The following is a 23,564-nucleotide window of genomic DNA, read 5'->3' on the forward strand; positions in this document are numbered from 1 at the left end:
TGATATTTTCAAAAACATTCTTTCGTCATTGTTGGTACTTATCTTGTTCATGTGGTTATGCGTCCACAGTACCAAAGATACACATTTCAAGGAAATCTTAAAGACACCTCTTAAATTGACTTAAAATAGCATTATCTCTATGGAAAAAAAAAAAAGTCAGCATTTCCAGATTTGAAATTTTGGACCTAGAAGGGCTAAAAGAAAGTTTATTTGACAAGACCGGGAACCTCCTTGATTTGTAAGTACCAGAATTTTATTTCTAACTTGGAAAACTCATTTGTAATCTTGAAGCAGTCAGCAGTTCGGAACAATACTTGCTTTAGGACACTATGAGTTGTCCAGTAATTTTCTAAGATCAGAAAGGAAAATATGTCAACCTTTTTCTTTTGAATAGTGGGTTCCTGAAGTTCTTAGAGATCTGGAAGTTTACAAGTGAATTACAATGCCAGTGAAAATGAATTAATGAACTGAGAGGAGGCGACAGAATCACGTATAATTATGCAATGTATCTTTGCTATAACAGTATCTCTGTAGCACACACCTTGAACTCACTGCGCTAAAGTAACAAAAAGCAAATGAACAGAATAATCTAGGAACTCTTATTTTTATGTCATTAAAAATACGCAGTCTGAGATCAAGTATTTGTGTGCATATAACAAGAAATGCAGATGCAAGAATTGCATGCAACATAGTCAGAATTTCTATCAACTGATTTGAAGTTTTCCTTTGGGTCATAATAAAATTCTAAGATGAGACATATGAATATTTTATCTTTGTCAAGTCCTAGACTTCTTTTAAACTTTAGGCCACATATTCAAAGTTCCTTTGGAAAACATTCTTGACTTTCTTCATTTCAATCAATTAATTTGCTATAATGTACATAAATAAACTTTATTTACATCTTTATGATTTTAAAAGTATCTACCATTCACCAACGTGTCTCAGACTACCCATGTGGAAAAATCATAGCTGCAATTCCAGCAAAACAAATGAAAAGTTTCATCTTTGATCACTCTGTCAGTCCATGCTACTCTGTCTGAATGGTCGAGGTTATCTAAGAAACTGTCAAAACGTGAAAAAAAAACCAAACAACCAATCACTAAATAAGAGCTAGATAAGGAACTTTCTATTTAAAAAGTGGATTTTCATACAGCTGGAGGTATATGAAAGGCAGTAGCTAAAGTGGAAGCAGTTTGAGTAACTTAATTTGTAGCACTCAATGTAAAAAAATTATATGCACATAAACGTAGCTTAGAATAAATTCAACATTTTTACTAACTAAAATAGGAGTCAAGGTTGAAAAGAACAGTTTGCATACAAAAATGAGGCCAATGCTTAATAAAACCAGCATGAATTTACTGCATATAAAATACTATTTCTTGAACAATAATTTTTGGATTTTATCTAGATAAGAAGCAAGATGATAAATGAACATGACATGATAAAACTCAGTAAGTCATGTGCATAAAAGTATGGGGAAAAATAAGAATTACATTCGGGAGAATAAAGAATTAAACTTGGTTCACTATATTAACTTTTGGGTTCCTTGCCATAGTACGTTTGTACTGAGCTTTATGTGCACAGAAATCTATTTGCTTCTAAAGAAAGTTTTCTAGATATTAATCTGTTATTTGCAGAACACTCACCCCACTTCTTCAGGGATAGCATTTGCAATTATTTTTGCTTCAGCATGTTTCAGCATTTGAGATTTGAGGGTCATTTTTCATGATGAGCAATGTAACAGAACAACTTGTTTAAGAAAATAATGCTCGCTCTTCCCCTTTTACTATGGCTAGAAAAGCTGTTCACAAAGAACAAGACTTCTATCCTCCAGTCTTTTTAAAGAGGTCTTTGAAAGAAAACATGTAATCCAAGTAATTTGGGGTTTGGGACTGGGATGAATTATTGCTCTTCTAAGAGTGCTTCAAAAGGTAGTTTTCAGTTTCCACTGATAGATGGGCTGGACATGCAGACAGGCATTGCGATAATGTGGTGATATTAGCCTCAACAGTCCCTTCTGGTTCACTTTTTTCCAATGCTAGCAATGCAAGCGTTACAACAATCTCCCTGATAATGTATGCTGACATACATATACAATTGAATTCCATCATCTGAAAAATACAATCTACGTGCAAGCTGTATGCAGTTAAGGCCCACACATGGGACCTCAAACACTTGATCAAATGTGAACTGTGTTTGATACTCAAAACTATTGTTTGAACAGCTTAGTCTTCCTTTCTTAGGCATACTGAGCAGCCAAGCATCTGTGCAGGAGGTAAGGCTTATCTATTTTCATTTCTTTGTTTTAGTTTAAAATATAGATTAATGATAAAACTCACATTTCTAACAGCCAGGCCGATAAGAATTTCCTTCATATTGCTTCCAATCTACCAAACCTAATTCTGGACTGCAGTCTCATCTCTTCTAGCATCATATATAATGCTTGTGGAACAGCCTGGCAAATCTTGTTCTTAAAATTCTGCAGAAACAGATGGCACTCACCCACAATAGAGCGGATCACATAGATGAAAGGAAAACACATTGGTGAAGTTATGAGGCAGGAAAAGTGGTGGTAAAAAAAACCAAACAAGAAGGTAGTAAAGAGTTACAAAGTTGGATTAAAAGGAAGAAAATTTAAGAAATCGTCCTCTACTAGAAAAAGACTTTAGCCGTCACTGATAAGAGATACTGCCTTCAGTAACAGCCAAATCAGATCTCAGAAAGTGCAGATGCTAATATAAACGAATTGAAGGGAAGAAAGAAAAAGCATGTTTTATTGCTCCCCTGCTCACCCCCTCTTTTTTTTAATTAAACAGGTATAGAAGGGACTTTGAGATATCAGCTAGCCCGCCTCACAGCCCCCAAGGCAGCATTAATACTAACTGTTTGTACAGCTGGTTCTGAAAAACTTAACAAGGTCATGTATAAAATGACAGTTCACACACTCTGGGACTCCTATGAACTCTGCTGCCTTTGCTATGTCACACTTTACATCATTCAGTTTTTCCCTCCAGTTAATCTGATCTCTTCACAATTAAATCGGGTCTAGTTTTGCAAACCTTATTAGTGCTCTCAGTGTCTTTTATTCCTTTATATTATTCTTTATATGTTAACAAGCTAGTAACACATTAGTAACCCAATTTGGCAATTGGCCTAAAGAGCTTGGCAAATTCCTATAGGCAGGTACCAAACTATTAGAAGAGACTGATGCCTCTCAAAATTTAGCTGCATATTTTCCCAGAATATTATCACTACAAAAAACAAGCTTTTAATAGCTATTAAACTGCCAACCCAAGACTTTGCAAGACAAAAATAATTCAATAAACTTTCTATTCAGAGCAGTTAATTTCAAGGTATACCGACAGCATTGGCAAAAGATTTAAATATAAAATGCTATTTCAGCAACTTGGTTATAGCTAAACACTATATGTGTTTGAAAACAATACCTCAGGATATAGGAAGAGCCAAGTACAATAGCTTTTAAGGAGACAAGGCAATTATAAAACCAATAGAAGCATGAAAATAAAAAAATGAAATAGTTTTGCTGCCATTACACTTTCTGTCATGGCATGACAACTTCCCCACATAATTAGTATCTCGTATTAATAAAACAAACACAAAATCTCTACACAAACATCTAAAAAGGTGCCCCAAACTCTTGCCTTAATGTATTTTTCAAATTATTTTATTCAGAACAAACAGAACTAAATGACACTAATGAAAAGAAGACAAGACAGTCAGATGGAGAGCAAACATTACCAGACCTCACAGATGACACATTTTCATAGGAGACAAGAATGAACATTGGAAGCAGATGGAACATTTGAAGCCCAACAGCAGTGCAAAGTCACTGTACAGAGGAGCTTTAGGAAAACCAAAATTCCAGCATTTCACAACGGGGTTTTTCTCATTTGTTGTTTTAACTACCTTTAGTGTAAACTCATTTTACAGAAGTTTGTTTGAGATCCCAGCAATACAGTTCAGCGCTTCCTTAGAAAGATCACACACCCTCATTTATTCCCTGTCTCCCTTTTTCACCTGATATAGTGCTCTCCCACTAAAGTTTATTGTTGGCTTTCTGGAGTTCACAAGAAGCATTAAAGATAGCTCACTACCTAGCACATAGGTGATGGTGCATTCATGCTGATCATTTAGTCCTATTTATAGAGTTAATCAAAAAGGAGCACATATTAACTCAAGAGAACATCCAGTGTCCCCCAATCAGAAGCAATGGCTACAGAAATGTATGACTGCAATGGGAGTCAATACTAGTGAGAGAAGGGAATGGAGGACATCTTTGAGTTAGTTTTAGCAAAGCAAATTAATTTATTTTCAGGTTTTGTTTGGTATTGTAAACATAACTTAATTAGCCCTGCAAACATCTATTAAACTATCATCAATAGATGTTTTCTCTTTAAGTTCATACATGGATTTACATAAATAAAAGCAATAATTCAATTTATGCCACATTTCCCCTAGAAATTACAGTATCTGTTGTATTTAGTACAGTGCTGTAGACAAAAGTTTACAAAAACTGTTCTACTGTTTAGCTCAGTATGAATAACATTATTAAAAAGTTAACAAACAGGTGTCACTACTTGATTAAAAACACTATTTCAATTACAGCTAGCATAGATAAAAGCTATAGCTTTTTCCCTTTGCACAATGTTTCAAATCTAAATATTTGCATCTACCTTTTGTTTAAATGCTCTTTAGGATTATGCTCAGATCTCTGAATATTTGAACATTGCATTCCTCAATAGAAGCCTCATTCTGATAGAGATCTTCAAATGCCTCTACAATATCAACATGCTTATACAAATGTGCAACAGTTTGTGTATGTACACAAGCATAATGCCATTAATAATATGGCGTAATATTTATGAATTTAATAATAATTATGACTAATTATTATACTATTTGTGAATAATTATAGCAATGTGTATGTAATTATGAATTAATATAATAATTATGAATGTCTATCTCACAAATCTTATTATTTCAGAACTCAGTGCTTTGAGATGATGATGATTTATAGCTTCGCACAATGATGAACAAAATGGTGGTGGTATGCTCTGCACTAAGCCCTGTCAACTAAGCAAGTAACACCTTCCCTCAAACCAAACAATCCCCTTCAACATTTACAGACAGTAGCTCAAGACAGTCAAGCAGGGAAATCCCTCGTTTCAAAAGGCTGTAATCAATAAATAAGAATACCAGCTGAAGTACAGTTGAAAGTGTTGCCATAAAGGATGAGAAGGAGCTTAAGAGACGAACACCCCTCAGAAAACTTCCCCTCTCCCTACAACACGTGAAGTTCTGCATTGCTGTTGACATGAGCCTACGCTGTCTTCCAACTTCAAAAGACTGCGTACACTGTTAGTGAGAAATAGAGCTTTGACTAATAAATCTTAAAGATTATTACTGTGTCTTCGCAGGAAAAGAGGAAGATGCTTATGTAGCAATGGCTATAAATAGAATGCAAAGGTTGGATTTGCAGACTCAGCAGACAGTGTTTGGTTTCACAGAAATTATTTATAGATATTACAAGTATTAGGATTTAAAGAAGTTACATAAGTTCTCCAAATAGTTCCAAAAACTGCTGGGAGGAAATCTCTTTGGGGAATTTTTATTTTATTTTATTTATTTTATTTTTTTAAACCCAAACCACAACCATTCCAGCACAGGAAAGAATATTTCTTCTTGGACTAACTTTCCTTAATATATTTCCCCATGGCAAAGGTAATGGATCACATGGGAATTACATAGTTCTAAATTTCTCAGTTTTAGCTGCATACAAAAGAGGATTTAAATCACAGAACGTATTTTTTAAGCTTATGTACTTGCATACTTGCTTTTACTCTCAACTCTTCAAAGATTTAAGAGCAAAAAACAGTACAATAATTCTAGCTTCTGGGCTCTTAGTAATGGCCAAAAATGGTGTGGCCTTGCCTAGTAAAGAATGGGAAGAAGAGATGCAGGAGAGGGAAAAATACACGGGAACTTATCCAGACTCTTGATTTGCGCTGAATTTCATTCGAAAGAACAATCGCTACTATTTTGCATAAATTGCATATTCATGATTCCAGGTTTATGTAAGTCTGTAAACAGTTGATATTTCAATAAACCCATAACATTTTAAATACTGGAAATGCATAAATAAATTTTGTTTAGGTCCCTCAGTTAGCTATACTAATCTTTTAACCATACACCAGGACTATAGCTGCAAAGGATCATTATTTTTTATAAACAATTAGATTATACAGCTGCTGTAAAAATTTCAAAGGAATTAGACAAGGAGGAAGAAATATTTTCTTAAATATTATTTCCATTAAAAAAGCAACTTTTTTTTTAAGTTTATCTAGCAATGGCAGAAATCGGAACAGAATACATTCATCCATTTAGGATAAAAGTGAGTTGTCCCAAAACAAAACAACCCTGATTTGACATAGTACAGTGTATAGTATAGCTTTTTGTATCAGTTTTTCTTTCCTGTCTTTCAAAAATCTCTATAAGACTTACTCAAAATACTGCTATATATTCCAATTTTGAAAAATAACTCAAAATTCAATCAATCTCCCATCTTCACAACTATATTACTACTGCAATCAACTTATTGAAATTCCCATGTTAGAACAACAAATATATTCTGAGAGCAGAATTCATGTCAAACAGCAGCAGACTGTACTGTGTAGAATTTATTTACACACACGCACACCCACATGACCAGCTTCCCCTTTTAATAAAGCCTTTAATTAAAAACAGAGCATTTCGCCCAGTTAATTACTTGATTTCCCATAATTTCATGTGCCCATAAGAAAATAGGGCATATACGCTAACTACGACAACAGAAGCTCTGCAAAATACCACCTCATCATTAACAGTGTAAAACTAACACAAAGAGCACAAAGTCTTACAGGTTCCAAAAGCTTGCATTTAAAGTCAAATGTTAAAACCCTTGCATCTTGTCTACTATAAATTTTCAGTTCTTCACATTTAGAAATTATTTTTTAATTCTGTTTGGTACTACACAAAACACATCTAATTTTAAGACTAAAACCCTGCGGTTTTCAACTAAACACAGTATAACTTACAAAGGCAAAAAACTTATAAAGGCAAAAAATTTCAGACAAGTTAGTAAATGAATCCTAACACCTCTAATACAATACTGTAAGCAAAACCAGACATTTCAAAATAGTTAGTGTTTCTTAGGATTAGATGGACAAAAACTATGCTTTGATTTGCATAGTTCAGTTCTACATTATGCTGGTGGTGCCTAACACCTCCCACCCCACCACCCACAATGATATGAGGCTGTCTCTAGAGCTTCCAGATCCATTTTGGCAGGCTTTTTGAATGCATATGTTCATGACTGGATTTTTTAAATTTATTTTTATTTTCCAACACAAACAAAAGCAATAATCAGTGACATTCAGCCCCACACTTTTTCCTCATCATTTAGATGTCTAAATATTCTCTCCAGTCCTGTCTACATAATGATTTAGGGAAACCAACAAAGTAAACTCCATCAGCCAATGTAATTGTATGCAAAACTTGTAACAACTCATCCCAACAAGAAGAAATATGTCCGGAGAGATATCAGAAATTAAAGTTACAGATTTAACACGCATACATGCCCACAAAAGAGGGAACAACAGAGACCAGACTGCAATATTATCTGTAGCAGGTATTATGAAGCTTCCAGTGGAACACATAAAGCTATTATAAAGCTAATATAAAAGAATCAACAATTCTACTAGTAAAATCAGAGATAACTGATTTATGAAAATCAGTTTAAGATAGTGCACATAAAATTATATGCAAATATTATTACACATATTAATGTCTGACTGTACAGTTACATACACAATAAATGTAAGAAATAATATTCAACATGACAATATTAGTCATTAGATATTAACTACTTACTATTAAGAGCCATAATATTGTCCGTTCCTGGATGATGGAAATTTATTCCCATACGCCCTGCAATGTAAGTAAAAGCTATTTTTAATGTTTTTACTTCAACACTTAATTATATTTATTAATATTAATATGAAAAGCTGCTAAAGGGGATGAACACTCCAGGTAGCCAAATCTTCCATCTATTGAAGACAACTTCCCAAGAATACACATTCAAGATATTTAACACTGTAGTACCTCTAGTGTACTTAAAATACTGAAAATCACAAAACAAACAATGAATTTTTTTTTTTTAATACATCCCTTTGCTTTGTACTAGGAAAGTATTATGTTTACCCTTTCAAGATAAGGCCTCAAAGTTCAACCTCGCTGCAGTTACGCCATTTATAGTAGGCTTCGAATAATGAGTACAGCATTACAAAAACTCCACTTAATTGGTAAAAATAAATCACTATTTTCCATACTACCTGTGACACCAGAAGCTCTCCAGTTAACAGATTGTTGGAGACAGAGTGCTTACCCTGTTTTTGTATTCTTCCCTAAAAATCTGCTATCACTTACTATTTGAGATAAGATACTGGGTTGGAGGGAGCGTTGTTCTCATGAAGTACATTCATATGTACTTTGAAAAATATTTATTCTTGACCCATAATACGGGACTGTCATATACAGAAGGTTCACCATGAAATTCAAATGAACTCTGCTGGTGCCAGTTTCCAGGAAGCTAGAGAGATACAAAATAGTACCAATTTTCTCAGGTGAAATTTAACTATTGAAAGGTTGGCTTAAGAAGATCTCTTTCAGGAACTGGAAGGGGGAACAAATCCAGACACGGTTACTTTGTTTCAAAGGAGACAGTCGACTGAAATCTGATTTTACCATCAAAGCAAGAAATGAGCCAACTCTACTACTGTTCAGATTAGTTTTAGTGTTAGATACTATTTAACTGAGCTGAAGTATTAAAAATTTACCCTGAAGAAACTTTGTCAGTGGCCTTTCTTAATTAACCCCAGCCCCCCCAAAACAATTTGAAAGCTGTAACTGGTATTAGTCCTTGTTTGGAAAAAGATATAAAAGGACCATTATAGCCACATAAAAATTTATTTCAATTAAGTAATGTAAGTAAGTTATTTACAGGTGTTGTAATCCATTTCATATGCTCTCCATATCTCTAGATTTGTGGTTAAGTTTGGGAGCTAAGGAAGCAGGGAGTTTCCATTTCTTCACTACATTGGCACTCAAACATGGCAGCTCAAGACCCATTCACTATACTGAAGAACTAATATAACCATTAAGTTCCTGTAGTGTAAATTCTCTTCCGTACTTCTGCAAAACCAAGTTTCAACAAATAAGCTTTCACAAAGCAGAACTAAAGCCAATCTTCTCCAAAATTTTTAGTTCCTACGAACATTTTAACTTCCTGTAGAAGTTAAAGCCTTCTATTTCCAGCCACAAAGACTGCTGTGCTGCAATTAATATTCTTTCTGAACAGATGCAACATGAAGTTTCAGTATGCTTCTGAAACTAAGTCACATGCAGTTTAAGAAAAGCAAATATATATTTTCTTCACATTCTAATTTTCTCATTCTTTTAGAAAAAAGTGCCGCCACAGTAAGACTATGAAGCAAACAGCACCTCCAGAAAGAAGTGGGGGCAGGAGGAAGGTAAATAAAATTTCCATTTTTACTTTACAACTCCTTGAGCAAAGCTTCTGAAAGAGATCTTCATTAACTACTTCAGACTTCCTAATTACAGATATAATTCTCCTATACATATTTTCACAATCTGGCACTGCAGAAACATTAAAGATGCTATTATTTCAGTTAGTATATGCTTGTGCTAAAATACTTCAGAAACCTTGCCAGATTGACATTAATTCCCTTTTCCTTAACAGCATATTAATGAACATGAGGTTACACAGGTGTTACTTGTAAAGAGAAAAGGTGTATATTAATAATCTGTACTTGTAATAGAAAACTAATACTTGTAATAGAAAAAAGGGAACTGCTATGAAAAAACTAGAGTAAAATTTGGATGCATAATGCTTGAATGGCCCTTCTCTTTTCCTTTGCTGAAGCTGAAATTCTGCTGTTTGACCAGCTTCAGAAATAGAATCGTATCTGTGACATCTGGGTTTGGTTTTTTCCTCCCTCCAGGCTGTCACTGGACCAGGTGCTGCTTGTGTGACATTTTGTCACCTGCCCTTGGCCTGCTATTTTTAAACAGTTCTTGTCAGCTATCTTTTAAGAGGAGCAGAAAATACAGAGCACACAAGCAGAAGGACACATTCTCACACTGAGCTAAGCAACAGTGTGGGATAATTCTGTGCATCTTCAGAGGTCCCCTACTGCAATTCTATAGAAACAAATTAATTGAATACTTTCAAAACACACCTGTATTAAAAGCATTCAAAACAGACTGGTAATGCACCAATCATAAGACAATTAGTTACCAATAATTACATAGCCTTTCATATTAGCTACAACGTTTTAATATCTTGCTGTTTGAAGCAAATTATTCAATTAAAAAAAAAAAGACGCCATATGCAGATTACAAAACTGCATAATTATCTAAGGAACAAGAAGAGAGCACAAAAAGGAAATTATAAATTTATTCTTTTAAAGGTGCAATGCAAAACTGTGAAATGTAATTAAGAATATGTACTTTCAAGGACATATTTGGGTTAAACACAGAAGTGACTATCAGAAAACAATCAATTTTCAGAAAAGCACATGTATGCTACCTGGGCCTTTACAAAGTCTATATAAGCACATGTTTCTAATTCTAGTTTTAAAACGAAATCTCGGGATAAAATTTCTACTTTTCAAGAATCTTAAGCACAGTAAGCAGAAACACAGAGAAGTTAGAGTACAGAAATTATGGACTCCAGCAGTTCACTGAAGTCATAAATAGGATCCCTTCCAGTAACAACATCCCCAGTACTTGTATTCATTGTACATCTGCCATTTTCAGTTTGCCTGTCTTGGTTTCATAACTATCTACTGAGTATATTTTCAATTATGTGCTTTTATAACACACACACATTACTGTAGTTAGGCTGCAACAATAATCACTCTTTTACATAAGTCTTTTCCATTCTTAATTTTAAAAAAAATTAATCCAGTTGTATACTTCTTGCTTTTTAAACATTTCAGAGTATAAATGAGGGTTTAATGATTCTTGTATAGCCCAGGCTGTTCTTTTGTGTATCTTCTGTCATTAAATTCCTTAAATTCTCTCTCCTAACAGCATTTGGAGAGGCAGTCCAGCCAGAAAAGTCTAAGTGCGCTGCTGCATGTCCAATATCATGCTTGTCATGGCAGAGAGCCCGATTCCTTCTTAGAGTATATCTCAAGTATGTGCATCTTCTCTTCCTTATTGTATTGGAAATAAGATGATGTTAGATGGAATTTAACTTCATCTCATTCTTTGTAGAGAAGTGTCACGATTTTGAAACAATGCTGAAATCTTTCCAATAACTTAAGGAGGTATACCCTTCCCAAATATGAATCTCTTTATTAAATCTTTCACAAACAGATAATCTGGTTTTGGTTTTGTTTTGTTTGGGTTTTTGTTTTTTTTTTTTAAATTATCTAGATAATTTTAAGTTACATGAATAGTTTTGAGAAAGAATGCTGTTCCAGAAATAACAAACCTGGATATCTGGCACAGTTTTACCACCACTGCAGTTTTTTGACAGTGTCTAGTGCCAGGCTTGCCTATAGTGGTCCCCTGAATCTCAATTTTAAAATCCACTATTCGTAGCAGATGTTCAAGTTTATGAGCACAATCTGTTTACAAGTAAGTGTAAAACTGTTCTTTGACTTCATCTTTGTATATATGTGCTGCTATTACCGTTATTTTCCCATGTCTGAAACAAACACCAGTGATTAACCAGTTCCAGATCTATAACTACTGTTTTTGCTTTAAGAGATTTCTGAATTCATTTTCTCTTTTTATTAATTTTCTCATTTTATTCAGTTTCTCTTCCTACGTGCTCTATGGTTTTTTGAACTTGTGAAATCCTAATCAACTCCTGGACATGAACACCCACTCAGTGAAGGATTTTTAAGATTACAGTTACCTATTGTCATCATTTTCACGTTACAATCAATGTTCCAAGAAACAATGTTCGTTGGTTATATATTGAGTAAAACTTCTTGCACTGTTATACCTCATGGCTTTCACCAAGATCGACCACTTATACCAATTCAGCAACTGGTATCTGGCATAAGATTTGCTAGAAATTAGCAAAGCTGGCCTGCTTTTGACCTGTCTTGAATTTACTGGGAATGAGAACTTCCTCTCACATAGTTCTTAAGATCATTGTTGGTATCAATTACAAGTTATGACTAGAGACTCCAGTGGCAAGGTCAAATGAAACTGGCAACAGGACTAGGTCTGATATACTTCCTTAGTAATAATACCTCTTTCATCATTCTTATCTCTTCTATCAAATGATTTCAAAGTCAGAGCCAACAAAAGGCATTACAAAACAGCAATAGTTATTTGGATGGACAGGTAGCAAGTGGGGTAGAGCAAAGTTTGGACACAGAAAAGTGCAAAAACCAAAGCAAGACCAGTATTCCCTCAAACATCTGAAACAACAAGATTATTTGGACCCATATGTATTTGGAAGTGTAGTTTACGGCACAATGTAACACATACACACACCCCCATACCCCAGCTCAACCATGAGTCTGCCCCATGATTCACAAATGGCCAAAAAGCATGAAGCATGTGTGTGTATATATAAAAATTTTAATCATTTTTACCTCAGTACACCTCAGACCATTCTCTCTCCTCTTACCCCAAAACCACAGACACCTGAAACTGATGCTACACTAACTCAACATACATGCCCAAAACAATTTCAAAAGCAAGAACTGTGTAAGCAAGGGTCTGCATAAAGAATTGTAAAAATAAAAGGTAACTTCCTGAAGAAGTTTGTTGGTAGGGTTGGTTTTTCTTTTCATTTTTCTCTCCCCGCCCCCCCTTTAAGTCTATCTGCCATTTGTCCACACCCGTAATTTAAACACTTACTTGGGACTTACATACCTTTTACACATTAATATACTCAGCAGAACAAAAATACTATTGTTTGCCAGAAGGGAAACATGAACTATCACTGTGTTTACACATACATATTTTTACTGTGCAAATACATATTGTGGCAATGTGAACAGAAATGTATAATTACCAGCTATGAATATAATAAAGCTTGCTAATACTAACTCTCCCTATCACTGACTAAACAAATATATGCCATCAGTACAGAAAGTAACCTATAAAACATAACAGCATATACATTACAACAAAATGCACTCTTCATAAGTAAATTACATTGTTCCAGTAAAACACAAAGGTCGTGCATATATTTAAGTAGCACAAACATTTTTAGCTTGCAAATAGTTATATTTTCAAAATATTAGTACTTTAAAAGCAAGACCTGATGATCATAAAAAGAAATTTGGCCTTACTTGTAAGGGGTCAACAAGTATATGTACACATACACCCATTCTACATGTAGTTCTAGAACTGTACTCAAAAGAGCAATATTGGTATTCTCATTGGCAAGTTTGGGGGGAATAAAATAAACCAATATGAAAGCAGACTCTTCCATTAGCAGTCTATGCTAAAACATACGAAACCCTGAAAACACTAGAAAAGTGAGGAAGAAAAAACAAAAAAAAGCCAGAAAAATCGCTTTAGGTCTCTGTGAGGCCAGTCTTCAATAGTAGAATGAAAAAAAATGGAAATAAAGAGAAGGAAAAATTGATATCTGTATTACCAGTCCTTAAACTAAACAAAACAAAGAAAAAAACCCACCAATCCTGCCCAAAACAGATTCAGCAGGTCAAAGACAAGGACATGCTGGATGCCAGCAGCAAATTAGGAAGTATGACCATACTACAGGATCACTGAAGAAAGCACTTAAAGACAAATGAGCCATTTAATGGTCATATTCTGTATTGGAAAAAAAATATTAAAGAGCATTTTCTTAAATAAGCAGAGTCTCAAATGGAAAGGAAACAGTATGTTTCCCTGAAAAAGATTAGCTTGAGTGGTCTAATTTTACACACAAATAGATGTGCAAACACATAGAATCTGTCTGCTCACTCTGGTTTTCATGTGCATTTACAGAAAGGTGTCCAATGAGCATCAAGATTTTGAGAAACGCTGTTACAGTGCACTTTTTTCTAACACAAGGGTGGCAAAAAGCTCTAACTGGGTGGCACTATTTCTAGGACTGAGATGACAACATTTGTTCTATTTGCACGACCTTTGTGTTCAGCTGCTGACTGCAAACACAAATATGATCCATTCACCTTCACTTTCCTCGGGTCATGTGGCAAACTTACTGCTTTGCTTACAAAAAGCTTATGAACAATAGGAGCTGAACAAATCTGGTGGCATGCATTGAAGTTAACTGAAGATCAAGATGGAAAAGTAAAGGTCCATCCTATATGTATTACAATGTTGTCTAAGTTGCATGTAATCTTTAAACACAGCTGTCAAACCTCATAAACAACATAGTTAAGTTAAATGTAAACAGGAAATCTTAAATTTTACTTAGTTTTCATATGACCTGATACAGTCTTTACAATAGTTAAAGAGTAGTAACCCCAGTAACTTCAGTTTTCTGCTGTGCAAATATAAGGGTGTCCTTCACATTAAGTATTGAAAATCAAGATAAAAAGTTTCCCCACAGACACTGCTTCTACCTCTGAACTGTTTTATATTTGTATTCAAAGTCTCAAACAATCTCAGAACAACAAATGCTAATCAGGGAGCACGTACATTCTACTGAAATATTATGACATAACCAACTCATATTTCATGTATCCTTCTACAGTATGATATCCATTTAAATTGGTTTTAATAAGCCTACTCTTGAAATTCTCCTTATACATGTGTTGTCTCCAAATACTCAGACTTGAAGATGTGACACATTGATATTTTATAAAAACCTCAGAATTTTTGTTAGTTGGGGATTTGCACATTATGAAGCTTGCTTCCATTCTGATTTAGAAAAAAACCCAATTATTACAGTTATCTACTGTAACAGTAAATTTAAAATAAATGAAGGGACGTGATTTCTCTCCTCAATTTTATACTTTGATTCAGTTTGATGACCTGTCAGTAGCACATGTGCATAGCATATGATCTAACACAGCTGAAATATTTTATTTAATTATTTAAAAATAGAACAAAGGCAGCTGCTAGTTACTACTGATCAAAATATTTTTTATAGATCAGAATGCCTCTGTTTGTGTTGTAATGCAATAGTTTGACACGGATAAACATATTGCAACAGTGACATATTACACCATAGACAAGAGACACTTTGATGTAGGAAATAAATATTTTAGACAGTAACAAGTAGCATCTACCCATAGCTGTTCTGATAATTCAGTTTTGCCCTACAGCATTAGGTAGAAGCAGTATGTAAATACCAACAGGCTATAAAATACTGCAAATATATCCTTTCCTCATTACAGCAAAACTCTCTCCCATGTTTTTGTAGCGTATAATATATTTTATTGGCAACTCAGAAAATAAGTAAGACAGTTCAGGAAAAACATCTTAGAAAATATTGCACACTTCTGTCATATAGGCCTGGTTATGAATCACACAGGGAACAACCAGATACCCTTGGCTATATACAGTGATTTGTCTTTAACTAGAAGAAGCTTAACAACTCCTTTACTGTACTTTTTTCCTCCCCCCCCTTTTTGAAGGGAGAAAAGGATTTACGAGTATTGACTGAAAGAGAAGAAAAATGTTGAAGCTGGTCTGGATGGCAGAGAAAGTAAGTAAGTCTGCCTAACTGTCTTCAGAGAAAAGAAAATGAGACTTTAGATTCTTTAGATCCCAAAGCATGAAAATGGCAAACAATTTGTGAAGTTACACAGCTCCCAGACTACAAGGACAGAAAGACAGGAACCTACAGCAGGGTACCTCTATCTGGTAGGAAAAGCTGAGAAAAAGAAATCCATTTTAGACAGAAACAGAATAAGAGCTGACACTGAAGACCTTCTCCCAAGACTGGGCTCAAGATAAAATGCAACATAGATGGATAAGCTGGTAATTTATCTAAGTTCAGAAATCTCAGAGCTAGATATCAAGTCTGTCTTACAGCAAGAAACACCCAAAAAGAACTAAGTGACCCTGGCTCTCCTAGCTGGAGAGCACCAAACCAGCCTGCCAATCAGACTGAGTTAGCACTCGCTCAATGTAAGTAATTCAATATTGTAAGACTGAGGATCAGTTAGTTTCTGCTGCGCTCACAATCCTTCAGCCTTTCTCTTGTTCCACACTTGAAAGCAACACCCCCCAAAAAAAGTCACTTAATCACATGCCCTCTGAAGGCCAAGTGGATCATACTTTTAAAAAGTGACCTGCTTTGGTGACCTTGAAATAAACTCAATTTCCATGGCCTACAGGACAAAGTCTGATCACACCTCAGATCAGAGATCATATGAAGTTTCAACTACTACAAACAAGAGGATAGACTCTTCCTTTCTCACCCCTGAGCTTCTCTACTACCTCCACTGAACAATGCAGAGCACGATGAACTTATACTCCCAAATGAGAAGAAAATATCCCAGAACCATTTCAATTTATTCTTCACATGAGAATCTTTTATGGTTAACCCTCCCATCCACATTCTAATCTAGAGCCCTTTTTCTATATCCAAGATAATTATTTTTTCTTTCAAGTATCTGCTGGGATGTGAGGGGGCACATATGCCAAGAGGGGCTATGTTCCAAGCAAAGTTTCCAACTTCAGATAAACTACCTGCAATATTTTACTAATGAATACATATACAGACAGTACTTCTAAAAATACGCATTTGCTGAAGCCTTTGTTGCCAGCGGCAGGCTGAAATGATCCTGAAATAGCCGCACTGGCTTTGTAACATACATTGGAGGCTCCAAGACATTATGTATAGCTTTTCTAGAATTAAATTTTCCTGTATTTTCAAAATCAGAGGCTTTTAATACTCATCTTTTCATCCCTTCTGTGTAAAAATTTGGATGACAAATTGTCTGATTTAACCCCAGGGGGCAACTAAGCACCACACAGCCACTCGCTCGCTCCCCCCTGGTGGGAAGGGAACGAGAATAAGAAGGGTAAAAGTGAGGAAACTCGTGATTGAGATGAAGACAGTTCAATAGGTAAAGCAAAAGCCACGCACACAAGCAAAGCAAAACAAGGCATTCATTCCCTACTTCCCATCAGCAGGCAGCGTTCAGCCATCTCCAGGAAAGCAGGGCTCCACCATGCATAATGGTTACTTAGGAAGACAAAACGCCATCACTCCGAATGTCCCCCCCATCCTCCTTCTTCCCCCAGCTTTACATGGTGAGCATGACGTCATATGGTATGGCATATCCCTTGGGTCAGCCGGGGTCAGCTGCCCTGGCTGTGTCCCCTCCCAGCTTCCTGTGCACCCCCAGCCTACTCACTGGTGGGGTGGTGTGAGAGGCAGAAACGGCCTTGACTCTGCGTAAGCACTGCCAGAGCAGTTACTGAATTATCAACACAAACCCAAAACATAGACCCATACTAGCTACTACGAAGAAAATTAATCTATCTATCCCAGCCAAAACCCGCACATAAGTATGAGGCCAACTGACACGTAAGTGCTGTTAGCTAAAACTGAGAAAGCAAGCCTCATTTACCAAAAGGTGAACAATTTAAGAAGTCATTTGAAAGCCACCTCATTATTTTTCTTTGTTTGTTTTTTTAAACCAGGATTTTTGTGGTTGTTTTACTTTCTATCTACACAGGAAAAAGCTGCACAAAGCCTAGGAGAGGACAGTCACAGATGCCAGAGGAAGGGAAGATTTAAAGGGAAAAAACACACCCAGTTTACTATGAAAGGCAGAGGAGTTAAAATGAAAAGGAGGTACCTCTGAGATCTGGTTAAGCTAATAAGATTCCAGATAGAGCAGCTGAAATTTCACACAAGAGGCATTTGCACATGAATGTCTGTGAGGAACTGCAAAATCAAGCTGAAGTACAAAACCAGTATATTCAAAAAGCTTCAAGGTGAAAATAAATGGAAGTGTGACAATGACTTAAGAAACAAGCAAAAGCAAGCAGTCGATCTCTTACTTGCTCAAGGTGATTACAGACTAAAATGTGCTGCCACTTTAAGGGGGAGAGCCAGAGAACAGTGGGATCAATAAGAAAAAAGCAAGTGAGTTTAGAAGACAAGATTAAGTGAAATCTGAGGAAGGTGCAGAGAAGGACAGCAGTGGAAAACCTTCTGCATCTTTGGTAGCGGAAAAGCAGAAAGTTGGAGGTACTGGGGAAGAGTCAAGACCGATTTTCATGGAAAAGGCAACAACAAAAATGCAATAGGAAAGTGATTTGAGGAGTGGATCAATGTTTGCATAAAAATAGTTAGGTTTTTATGAAAAGGATTCCGTTAAAATAGTAACATAGATCTGCTTAACACAGAGGAAGACAACACTTCTCGGAAGGGAGAATGAACATGTCCTGAAACAGCCACTCCTATGAATATTGCCAGTCATGCTGCCTAGTGTGAAAACAGGAGTAAAGTGCACGCTAGGTCAAGCCAAGGCTGGAGGTTAACAAAGTAAGCCCTGTAGTTAGAGGGAGGAGGAAAAGAAAGCAAGACAGGGAATTAACTATATCAGTGGGAAAAAAACCAGCTGGGCAGAGACAGAGAGAGATAACTAATAGTAAACAAGACTTCAACAGTTACTGGACTGGAAGCTGAGAGAGAGCTAAGTAACAAGGCAGGAAGGCCAAAACCGGTGAGCAGCACTGAGTGAGAAAATGAGATAGAAAAAGCACATCCAGTAAGTGACAGAAACGTTTGTTACAGAAAAAGTAAAGCTAACAGTCCCACTGGCAAATGCAAAATACCAACTCAAACTTTACAATTAATACCCAACTCTTTGGTTTTACTTTTTGAGCCAAACAGTTCCTCCTGCTTTCAAATGTCCATTTAAACTAGTCAGTCTCCTACATAAATTGATAACCTAGTAGAGATGAAAATATTAAGTTTGTTTTGGAAAGGATACTTTTCTTGAAAAGCATGAAGATGCTTAAAGAAACCAAGATTTTCATTTCTACTTCATGCAAAACGTGTCATAATGACACTCAGGTGCAGCTGTGGAACATGCCACTTGCAACACTTATATAGACTAGCTCAGCTGGGTATTGGAAACTATTCCTGATAGAATGACCCAACACCACAATGTTCCAATGAGACAACACAATTAAACCTTTGTACACATTATTGTTTTATGTGCTAATATTCCAATAAAAAAAACAAATTAAATGGTTGTAAAGAGACAATAATAAAAGTATAAGCAAAATTGCACTTATATGATGTTAATGTCTTTTTCTAGAGTAATACAATTTCTAAATCCAATCTTTCTCATTTTTTCCATGCTCAGGATCATATGGAAATTCAGTCTTCGATAATTAGTCTCAATTTGTATATTTAAATAAATACTGATTTAAAAAACACGGAGTTTTTGCTAGATGATAATACATTTAATAAGATCCAATAAATACTTAAATCTACTTACTAGCAATTTGTTGGGTTTTTTCTTTTTAATCCCAGCCATACCAAACATATATCCAGCAGAAATCTCAATTTTGTTGAGCTTGCTTTTTTGTAAGTTTCAGGTTAACACTTATTTTAGAGGACCAGGATCAGAATAGATATGAGACAGTATTTCTTGCCATTTTAGACAGCTGAATAATGACTAAAGACACATGCAGTCTACAGCACAGCAAATTTCAAGACACAGTGGAAAGCACAGGTTAAAAGAGCTGAGAGTACAGAACCCAGTTTGGTATGGTTGTAAAAACTCTGTACTCAGAAAGATGATGGAAAAGGCACAGACCTTAGACCAAAAAAAAATATTTTTCCACATGTAATATATAAATGGGGAGGGGAGCAAACGAGGCAGTTGCGACATCCGAAAAGTATGTATATAAGCATTAGCATAGGAAGCGCCATACACAACTAAATTTCTTCTCTGTCAGTTCCAGTGTCCCTACTTCTTAGAGTTTGGGCATAATTTCTAGCTCAATATTTCCTTTCTGTATGGCTTACTATTAGTTTCAGTCTTCAAAGTCAGCAAGAATGCATGTGAGCAAGAAGTGTACCTATTTTTAAACTTGAGCAATGAAAGATTAAGACAGAGGAGTGTGCAGGTTCATCAGGAATATTTATTCATTGAAATGCTGCCACAACCTTTCACTATTCAGTATCAGCTAAGTATTAGAAATGGTTTCATCTCCAATGCTACACTTGGTAGAACAAACACAGTTCAGTAGAGTAAGTAATCAAAAGTTTCCCAGCAATTAACAACACCTAACAGCTTTTGGCTCCTCCTAACAGTTTGAAATCCAAATTAACATACATTTTTTAAAAGAAACCTGAAACAACTGCAGAGAGTAAGCTTGATACAGTGGTTGTTTTAGAACCCTGTATACTGGCTGATGATCCAAAAATAAGAGTAGTATTGACTTCAAATAAGATGCTGAACATAACTCCAGTTGCACTATACATTTTCTGAACTGAGTGACTGCAGCAGGAGACCCAGCTGTGCAATTTGCTGATACACAAAACCAAGTTTTGGAAATGCCAGTTAAATAATATTATGACTGTGCATTTATAATAAATGTATACACATTTCACCTTATCTTCCTACAGTAGAGATGATTATCTTAAGATGGGAAAACAGAAGTTTTACATAACTGACAACTCATTCATTAGCAAAAAGTTCATAGCAATACTGAAAAGCTGATTTTTGTTTAAACACCAAGCAAGCATGGACATATGAATATTCCTAACCTGTAAAATGATTCCTCCACATTATATCAGCGAAACTCATTGGTGGGCCACTGGGAGGGTAGTGTTTACCTTTCAGAGGCTCATGATCAGTCCTTATCATATCCATTAAGGAATTTTCCAAAGAGTGCAAGTTAAAAGTGTCATAGGGCCTATTCCGGTCCTAGAAGGAAAAAAAAAAAAAAAGGAAAGAAAGACTGTTATAGAAAAAATCATTTTCTAACACAGGCTCATTTCTTATTTTATAAAACTCCACCATCCAATTCTACATTTCTTCTTGATAGAATTTTTTATATCACAAAAAAATTGATAAATATAAGCCCACAGTTGTTAAATGATAACCTTCATTTTGCAACTGCTGCTTTCACCAGTACAGCTATGCAGAGAGGTTTTTTAATGCTTCTAAAAATATATATGCAAACAATAGTTAATTTGAATTATAATTTTTGAATAATAACTTAGAAACAAAGAAATATTAATGTTTCCACCAGAGAAGTGAAATTGTTTCAGAGTTCAGAGATTTTTGTTTTACAGCTTCTTAGTCTGCTGTCTGTCACAGTGCTACCTTAACATCAGAGCAGAAGCAAGCAACGCTCAAGATGCCAGCAAGCACATTTGTTCCAGAATGTACCAAGGAATTCTTCAAATGTCTAACATGAATCTCACAGATTTAAGAAAAGTACACTAGATGCAAGACAAAACAAAAAGCAAGACAGGATATCCAACACTTTCAGACTAGGACACTCAAAAACCTGAGCAAGGGTTGTTTTGTATTGTTTGAATCTCATTTTTAATTCGCTGTAGTTCAGCTTCTGTTTTTTAAGTAAGTAAAAGGGAAAAGGAAAAAAAAAAAGAAAAAAACCCCCCACAAAACAGTCCCCTTGTTGTAGTCAGGCAGTTTCTAAAAAACATTAATTTTGTTATTCCCATCACTATCATTAAAAGAAAGTAAAGCACAAGTATGTAAAAGATAGCAGTTTTTCTTTGTACACTATATTATGCTACAATTAATAAAGAGTGGTATAACATTGTACTGTGCAAACGGAAACCTTCATTGTAATATGCACCCAAAATTCCTGGAACAATGTTTTCCACATGCTGGTTACTTCAAGATAATCTTCTTGCTTGAAAGAGTAAAATTTAAAATCCTTAGACAAGAAGTATCCATAGAAAATGTAACACAAGTTTTGTCTTAATAAGTATTATTTCTCTTGAACCCTCTTTTTCTTAGGTTGTCTTTAAATAAAAGTAAAGGAGAGAATGAGTTTACTGGTATCATTAAGCATTCTTTTAATATTCCTGTTCTGGAATTCAATAAATACACGTGTTATTAAAAGTTTGCTGTTACAGAAAGCTCTGAAATACAGCTCCTCTTACTGCAAAAAAATCTCATGTTCCCAACAGTCTGCCTACTCTACACTGAAGATCCAAGTTCCCTTCTCCAACATGCTAATTTTATATTTGCTGCAAGTGGACTAGCATTATTTTCTTCCCACATTTATTTCATCTATTGAGCATTTTTTGGCAGTCAAACATGATGTCCAAGGAATAATACTTGATTTCTGTTAGAAACTATACTAAGCACTGAAGTTCAAATGAGCTCACTGATTTTCAGTTTTCATTGTTGATGATTTTTATGTCTTCTACAGCTGCTTAGAATGCCAGCATTTGTATACTGTATTTAAAAGAGTACTTGTTCACCTATACAAGTGGATCAATATATATGGAATATAAAATAATTTATGCCCAGGAAATCTAAAATAGATCTTGGAAAAGAACCCCCACAACAACAACAAAACCAAACCAAAAACCAAAACCCTGAGGTAATTTTTCTTCCTAACAGAAAAATTTATTTTGGTTAAAATATCCCACTGCTTGGTAATATGTAGTAGGAGAGAAGAGTTTATTTATTTCTTATTCACTTTCTTAGAAGAAATGCAAGGCTAGATTGAAAAGAACAAGTGTAACTTGGATGTAAAAAAAATTCCATTCTTGTGATATATTAGTAACTTGATTAAATAGGATCTATATTATTCCTTCAAAGCAAGCATTCTGGTTGTCATCTGCTTTTTGTTTCTTTTAAATACCTGTACTGTGAATATGTAAGTAGGTCAGGTGTTACAGTACTGAAGTATGACATCTTTTTGAAGAGAAAATATGAAAGCAAACAGACAGCTTATATCCTAAATAGGGGTGGGGAAGTATTTTTCACAGTCAGACCAGTCCCCTGATCTGGTTTACTATACAGCTGTAGCAGAGCTGAGCTGGCAAAACCAACACTGGCAAGAGAGCAAAAGGGCAGGACTGCGTTTGCCACAATGATAGTTTATTCCAGCTTTAAACATTCCTGAGATTACAGTCTTAGAGGCCGGAAGGAGTGAGTTCAGAAGAGGATACAGCCTACAGATTTAATCTAATTGTCCTTTATTAACATATGTATGTTATATTTTAAGTGTGCTACTATAGCAGCAAATCCCTGGGAGGTCCTACTTTGTTCTAAAACTTCCCAAAGAGCTGTTTCACATGGATGCATTTGAAAAAAGGAGAGAAAAAAATCATAGCATCAAAGGCAAGGCTATACAGGGCAGGTCTGCTAATGTGTAGGATCTTTCTAACCTTTTAAGGGGTGTACAAACCTGCAATATATTTTTAAGATGAAATTAGGCCTACCTTGGACACAGGAATATCAACGTAATCAAAACCCTTTACCTAGGCAATTGTAAGACTTCCCACTATAGTATTTGAGCAAGCTAAATCAAGTAAAGGAAATTTAGACACAACGGATTTTTAT

At 35.3% G+C, this 23,564-nt stretch overlaps 1 protein-coding gene across 9 annotated transcripts in view; it reads right to left on the reverse strand.

The window, feature by feature from the left end:
• CPEB3 (cytoplasmic polyadenylation element binding protein 3) overlaps positions 1–23,564 on the reverse strand; it is a 97,900-nt gene that overhangs the window by 44,707 nt on the left and 29,629 nt on the right. For 5 of the 9 annotated variants that reach the window (XM_075717540.1, XM_075717544.1, XM_075717536.1 and 2 more), the window contains 2 exons: positions 20,777–20,936; positions 7,930–7,986 (listed from right to left, as the gene is read on the reverse strand). In XM_075717540.1, coding sequence (XP_075573655.1) covers positions 7,930–7,986; positions 20,777–20,936 — 217 coding nt within the window. The remainder of the gene's footprint in view (positions 1–7,929; positions 7,987–20,776; positions 20,937–23,564) is intronic. The other 4 variants (XM_075717538.1, XM_075717539.1, XM_075717541.1 and 1 more) reach the window with 3 other exon arrangements.

Source organism: Pelecanus crispus, chromosome 10 (genome assembly GCF_030463565.1).
Source record: "Pelecanus crispus isolate bPelCri1 chromosome 10, bPelCri1.pri, whole genome shotgun sequence".
NCBI classification, from domain to species: Eukaryota; Metazoa; Chordata; class Aves; order Pelecaniformes; family Pelecanidae; genus Pelecanus; species Pelecanus crispus.